Raw genomic sequence first — 7,434 nt, 5'->3', positions numbered from 1 at the left:
CTCTGAGTTCGCTCAGGGTGCCCAGCATGCTGAATAAATTTTGAGACAGACAGTGACTCTGTGTCTTTGGGAACGGCTCCGCAAGAGGTCGTGAACTCCTCAACACTACTTCTTAGTAAAGCGTTTCATGTAGATGCGCCCAGTGAGCATTTCTCCAAGGTCTACCTGTCTACAATGAGACTCTGTGGCTGCACCAGCTAGTCCCTCTCAGTTCAATTCCACGAGGCTTTGTACTCTATCTATGTACCTATGTTAGACCTTGCCTCAGTCACAGCAGTTTGAATGTTTAAAGCTTCCTAGACCTCCAAACACAGCATTTTCCATCTGGCTCTACAAAGTAGGCCTGTTCCTCCTGTGCTTCCTCTATTCTACCCTGTCTTCCATGTGCAAGGTCTAAACCCTCACCTCTGCTTGGAAGCCCAGCCCTTATCACATGGAGATGCACCAGATGCTGATCTCAGCTGCCTGAAGCTTTAGGTGTTCAATTAAATCCCAACCCCCGCCCTCTTTTCAATTCAGGCAGTGAGAGGCAGTCTCCTAGCAGCCTCCTCTCCCCATTGTGGCATTCAGAGCTGTTATCTGTGCTAGGAGGGAGAGACTATCCCTTGGATGTAGCTTCATTCCCAGAAGAATAGAATTTACGTTCATTCTCAACAATGGACTGTGCCACCCTCTGCTGCGTGTCCATAGATGAGCTAGTATAAAAGAGAGAGCAAGAGTCTGCATGAGCCCAGTGCTCAACCTCTCCTGGGCTCCTCCGGCAGAGGGGTTGCTGAGCTCTGACAGGCTCCTAGTCTAAAACTGTAGTCTCTGGGCATATTGCAGCAGGAATTGAATTAAAGCACATCATTCCTCAGTGAATAGTCATGAGCTGCTCCCAGTTAAACAACAGAGCTGAGAGCCACTTCCAAGCTCAAGAGGAACATGAGCTTGAAGCTGTGGGGAAGAAAGCCTGGGACAATCCAGTTTACAATGGGTCCCCCTCTAGCTCCCTGAAGATCCGAGCCATCTACAACCCCAAGTCCATCCTGGAGAACCCCTATGAGAATATTGATAAGGTGGGCGACTCCCTTCCCTACCCAGAGGAAAGAAATAAGTCTGAGGAGGTAAAGAAGAGCTCTATCCCCAGATGCTGCTTGTATGTCTTCAGAGGAATCCGAGGTAAGACTCTCTGTCTGGTTAGAATGTGCCTGCAAATCCCCTTGAAGAGCAGTGGCGATGGGGTTGGTTCATAGAGAGGTGAGTGATCTAGAGCATCTGTACAGCCTGGAAAACTGCATGTAATCCCACTGAGCATGCATCTAAGTTGTCCTTTCCAAAGTCAGCAGAACCAGGGAGAGAAGCCAGAAGTCCTGATTCCATGCCCGTTGCTCTACCTTTGAATCTAGTCTGCTACCAGTGAGGTAGTCATTGTTCCCATTTTACAGATGGGGAAACTGAGGCAAGGAAAGTCTAAGGGACATGCTCCCACTGTGAATCTGTGGGATAGAACCAGAAATCCTGATTCCAAGACCTCCACTATAGTGATAAGACAATATTTCCACCCTAATATATCTATTCTAGAAGTAGTAGTTATGACAGTTCCCATATTTATATATGTGTAGACAGCAAGAAATTTAAAAAGGGGCAACCAAAATATAGAACTTTAAGGAGAGAGAAATGAGGAAAAGAACTAAATATGTACAGTTTTGTTAAAGATGACAGAGGAGAAAAGTAGTGTTGTAGTGTTCTTTTATCTGTGATGGTACAGCGAGTAAGTAAGAAGCAGGAATTGTTTGGTGATACCTTTTACTGGACTCTTTAGCTGGTAAAAATGTTAGATTTGGGGTTTTTTGCACACAAAATGCCTTTCCTCAGGTCTGGGAAAGAAGCAGGTACAACCTAAGTTAAATATGGGGTAGAACGTTTACTTATTTTGCTCCTTTACATGATGAAAAGGACAGAGAAGTTAACTAAGAAGTATTTGAATGGTGTAGAGGGGAAAGGAATTGTTTAGGCACATACAGGGGAATAAATCTAAGAGCAACTAGACTGACAGCTAGAAATTAGACTGAATATAAGGATAATGTTCCTGGTCTTGAGAATAGCCTCCCAAAACCATGGTGAAGTCTCTAACTGAGAGAATCAACACAGTTCAACCAAAGGATCAGATTTCAGGGAACAGTCTTGAATTGATCATACAACTGAATCTTTGTCTTTTGTCAGTTCTAAATTCTGTGGTGTTCCAGTCACAGATTTTAATAAGACCTGGTGTAAGTTTACACTCTGTAGCAAGTGTGTTTGGGGAGATCAGTCCTGTCCTGCATGTACCATATATTAATGGAGTATTTCTTGGCTTCTGTGAAGGGCAGGGTCCAACAGCTGGTTTGTTTTCCTGTGGATTTGATGAGGGTTAGATTGGGTGTTTCGAGTTACTAAAGGCACAGCTCAGTAGTAATGCTGAATCACTATAACTGTCCTGGCCAAACAGCCTTGTTACAGCCCAAATGAGAACAGGGAAGGTTATGCTAGTGCAAAGTTAATGTGTTTTAATTCTGAAGCCTGAGTTGTCCTGACATAATTGTACAGTGCCTAGAAATAGGCGGATCAATATTTGCAAAACAAATACCTTTTTCAAATATAACCTCTATTAGATACCATTATCAGCAAGCAGAGAAATGGAAGTGAAAATATCTATCGTACCACCACATCCCATTTTCCACAACTAACGCAAGTGATCCAAAGCCTGGTGAAGTTAATAGAAAGATGCCCATTGATGGCTTTAATTCAGATCCTTTAAATTCTTTTATGCCAGCAATAGCACTTGATGCATTTGTAGTCCTTTGAATCTTCACAGTGCCTTTTAATGATGTTAGCTAATTAATTCTTACTGTAATGTTGTTCTTAGATGAATAATAACGTGAGCTTACTGCCTCAGTTTCTCCATATGTACAGTAAAGAGAAAATACTGGTCTCTCACAAAGACAGAAAAGAACAGAGATTCATGGTCACAGCTGGGACTGGAAGTAGCCAGTTGGTATATCTCATTAATTAGATGAATTATGACCAGCTCTTGGGTGACCATTTGTGCAGAGCACTGTAATGAAGTGAGTGGTTTTTTTCTTTTAGCATTACAAATTTGGGCTGCTTACTTGCTTGCACTGGTAAGCAGCTGCTCACTGAAATAGTCTCAATAACTCATGCAAGTAACTGGTTACCAATGGGAGTAAGGGAAATATGATCCAATCCTTTGCAATACACTACATTGTGTGGAGTCTCTCGCTTCCCTTGAAGCCATTACAGAGAAAGCCAGCCTTTCTCCAGTTCTTGGATCTCCTTCTAATCCCATTGCCTTAAAGATACTAAAGTTTGTGGAGGGCACTAATTACTGGAGAAAAATAGTAAAATGTCATTGTCAAAAGAGGAGTATCACCAGCTTTCCAATCCACAAAGATGTTCAAATGAGACATGTTTGGTTTGGAAGCATTTTCATGCATTTTCTAAGCAATAGGTGAAAATAGAAACTTATTCTAGGTTTTAAAATTGGTGGGGAGTCCCTGTTGTAGGGGGATCAACCACAGTCAGTGCAAACAAAGCGTGTGGAAGACTGAATCTTCCTGGAGGATCAGAAGGATCTAGAGATTAAGGCACTGGCCTGAGTCTTCAAAAGTCTGGGTTGTTTTCTTGCTCCACAGCAGATTTCCTGTGTGACCGAAGGCACACTTAGTCCTAAATCCTCAAAGTTGTTTTAGTTCTCCAGTCCTTCTGAAATTGTCTTTCTGTGCCTCATTCCCCATTTGGGGATAGAGGATGAGGAGCTTCACTAGAAGACAGTGAGGCAGACAGATCCTGTGGTGCTGGGGATCCTATTAGTACCTTAGCTAGATGCATAGGTTGCTGTGGAGAGACTTCTAGCAAATCTCCGGAGTAGACATTTGATGGAACCAGGGTTTGCTGTCACTATTGTCTTGAAGTCTCTTTTTCTGGGCCATGCCCTCATCTCATGCAAATCAGATTAGTTACATTGACTTCACGGACAGTTCATGCACATCAGTGGTGCTGGCCCTCTGCTTTTACTCCCTGCCTTCCTCCTTCTTTGACACTTCTATCCCTCTTCCCCTTCATGTTTTCCCACCTGATCTGCCTATCTCTTATGTGTTAAACTAACACAATTTTATTGGTCTTATTTGTAAGTGAAACTATTATCCTTTTCCCCACCTATACACACAAGAATGTACATCCTTCTGCCAGCTCTTCTCTACTGTTTAACCATGGAACAGGTTTTCACTACAGCTGCTGCTTTTGGAAGACCTGGCACACAGTGCTGGTGTGTCTGGTACCATTGTTTGCAGATACATTGTTGCTTTGCTCTATCAAATGAAAATGGAGCTATTCATCTTGCCCTGGGTATATGGAAGTGGAGCTTATTCTCCCATTTTATGGTCTACCTGGGAGACTGCAAGCCAGATTCCCAGCTGGATTACACTAGTGCAGTTCCATTGACATTGGTGCTAATGCATAGCAGCTGAAGGGCACTGAGGGGACAGCCACAGCTCATACAGGAGCTCTCAGTGCTGATTTGCTTATTAGATAAAATAGGTTTATTGATAGTAGGTCAAAGTGCTTCCCTTCCCATTTCTCCAAGAACTGAGAAGATGTCTCACCATCCCTTGTAGACCCAGAGGCTCCAGGACCAGAATGCTGGCCTCCCACATGGCACAGGGCAAATGCTCTCTGACTTCTGCTGGCCACTCACACAACTTGTAATACAGGTAATGCTAAGAGTATTAACCCCTCAGCCTCATTCATCCAAGCATTTCATCCTGATGATCTGTGGTTAAGCTCTGTCTCCTTGTGAAGAATAGTTAAGGCATATGTAGATATATGGGACTGATATGCAGGAGCTGATCCAGACTCCAGCCTGGGGACACAGGGGCCTCGCTCTAGCTTACTTGGAACAGTTGGCAGTGAAAAGATGTGGTGTATCAAACCATGTGGTCCTTGCACCAACCCACACTGATTTCTGGGGCTGTTTCTCTTGAGTTAGATTGGTACCAACCACGATGTTCTTGTACAGATCTTTGGATGTAAGTTTGCATGCTTACATTTGTAAATTTGGCCTTTCCTGCAGCTCACTGGCAATGTAGTCAAGTGGTCTAATGTCTTGAATTTTCAGAGCAGAAGTAGACTGCAATTCAGTATCAGGCCAGACCAGCATAACTGTACATCACTGCAGCTAGAGAAAGCTCAATAGTGAGATGGGATCCCCCTGCAAAATAGAAATTCATATTTTTAACCCTTGGTTGACTGAGGACTACTTCTTATATTGCTGCTGCATTTAGCAGCATCACTGCTGGGAGCTGTGCAATTGCATAGAGACATCCTGAACCCAGAAAAGCTTATGGACTAAACAGATAAAAGGGAGTGTTATTATCTCCATTTGTTCATTTAAAAACGGAGGTAGAGTGATATGACCGAAGTTCCACAGAAAGTCTGGCAGAGAGGAGAAAAGACCCTTCTTTGGTGACTTAACCACAATCATTGTTCCTCCTGAAAGCTGAGGTGTTCTTCACAGACAGGGATATACTTAACACAGCTGTGACATCTTCCTCCAGCTTGGGATTTGAATTCCGTCCCTTCCTCTGTGCACAAAGCCCAGGGGGATTCAGAGGTAGGAGTTTGTTTTGTAGGTTTGCATGAGGTACATACAAGCCAAAGGAAGCATGAGGGGAAGTTGGCCGATTTCAAGGGGTAACAACCAGATGTCTGGGCAGATATCCTGAACGACATGAAAAGACAGTGCAGACTCTGCTCTATTTTGCTCAGATGCCAGGGAACAGGAGGGGGTGAAAGTCCATTGTTAACTATCTTGGCTCAGTGGTACTGTCAAAGAGCACTCAGGGGGCTCTGCCTTTGATCAGCTTTGATATCTGTTGCAGGGAGGTGGAGCAGTGTCCATCACTCTAGCTCTTCCGCAGGTGGATGTGTGGGTGGTGCCAGATTGGACCATAGGAAAGGAGAAAAAACCATTATGATTATTGATGAGGATTAAGTCTTTCAGCTTTCAAGTGGAAGTTTTTGTGAGTGTTAGCTATTCAACAGGGTATACATTTGAGTGATCACATAAAGCAGCCATTAGAGAGAGCACAAATGAGTGCTTTAATGGTGTTGGGCAGTTCATCAACACTGATATGTCAAGGTCCTTTAAGGAAAAAGTCCCTTTCTCCTTGATCAGACATCAGGTAACACTAACAGAGCTGCTTCTACCCAGTAAAGTGCAGCAGAGCTTAAGATGCAGAACTAGATTCTAGGGCTAGATCCTCATCTATGGAAACTGGCACACCAACTTTAAAGGCAAGAGATCTGCAACAATTTACAGCTTCTAAGAGAATCGGATTGTGAACAACCCCTGTAATTAAGTTAGGATCATTTCCTACAAGAGTTCAGCAGTGGTCCTGTTGGACAGGGGGCCAAATATACTTTTGTTGTAGGTGTAGTTAGAAGTATACAGAAAAGAACAAGATATTCATGTATCATTAGCATCAAATACAGCTCAGTTTTCAGTGGAGCCTGCCCATGGCTGGGTTTGGGTGAGCTGCGAGCAGGCCCTGAACTGCAGGAGGCTGGCTCCAAGCTGGGGTAGCAGCTGGCCTGCTAGCAGCCCAGCCAGGTGGCCCCTGGGGTACTGCTACTGCAGGGGGAAGGACCGGGGCCCCCAGCAGGTCAGATGCCGCTGGCAGCTCGCTCCCTGGCTGCAGGCAGTCTCCACTGGAGGGGGAAAAAAAAAAAAAAAAAGGATTGGGCCTCTTGCCACTCCCCCCGCCCCCAACAGGGCTTCCAGCACCCCATATATTGTCCCCACCACCTTGCCAAAACCTGGAAATGGGCTGCCTGCCCCTGGGGCAGCGTGGGGAGGCATCAGAAGGGTAGCTGGGTTTGCTGGCGGCTGGAGAAGGTGGTGGGGATGGTGCTGGAAGCCCAGGTGGGCTTGAGGATGGTTGTATTACTGCAATTTGTTAGAAACCAAATAAAATACATCGGGATGCATTTTATTTTGCTACTGAACAGTCATTTACATTGCAATATGCTGCCTTACATTTATAGTGTGATAAATTAAAATCGCAATACATCACCTCACACATAATGCGCAGCACATTTAAGCCACTATAAAAGGGTAATTAAACCTCTAAAAAGGGCAATTTTGTCATGTGCCCATAGTGAAGGAGTGTATTGCTATGGCGATGTAGTTGCAGCGTCATGATTTGTGCCCACTGATGTTATGTCACCATAACACATTGCTAGGATGACGTAGCGTCTCAAGTAGACACAATTTCATAGATTTCATAGACATTAGGGCTGGAAGGGACCTCAGGAGATCATCAAGTCCAGCCCCCTGCCCAAAGGGCAGGAAGTCAGCTGGGGTCATAGGATCCCAGCAAGATAAGCATCCAATTT

General features: G+C 44.4%; 1 protein-coding gene across 1 annotated transcript in view; it reads left to right on the top strand.

Moving 5' to 3' along the window:
* Positions 1-503: 503 nt before the first annotated feature.
* Positions 504-7,434, top strand: part of PKD2L1 (polycystin 2 like 1, transient receptor potential cation channel) — a 37,295-nt gene continuing 30,364 nt past the window's right edge. Inside the window, 1 exon segment of the mRNA XM_019556356.1 lies at positions 504-1,161. Coding sequence (XP_019411901.1) covers positions 867-1,161 — 295 coding nt within the window. The 5' untranslated portion in view covers positions 504-866.

This window comes from Crocodylus porosus, unplaced genomic scaffold (assembly GCF_001723895.1).
Source record: "Crocodylus porosus isolate Cpor-Errol unplaced genomic scaffold, CroPor_comp1, whole genome shotgun sequence".
Taxonomy (NCBI): Eukaryota; Metazoa; Chordata; order Crocodylia; family Crocodylidae; genus Crocodylus; species Crocodylus porosus.
This window is presented reverse-complemented; position numbering and strand designations above follow the sequence as displayed.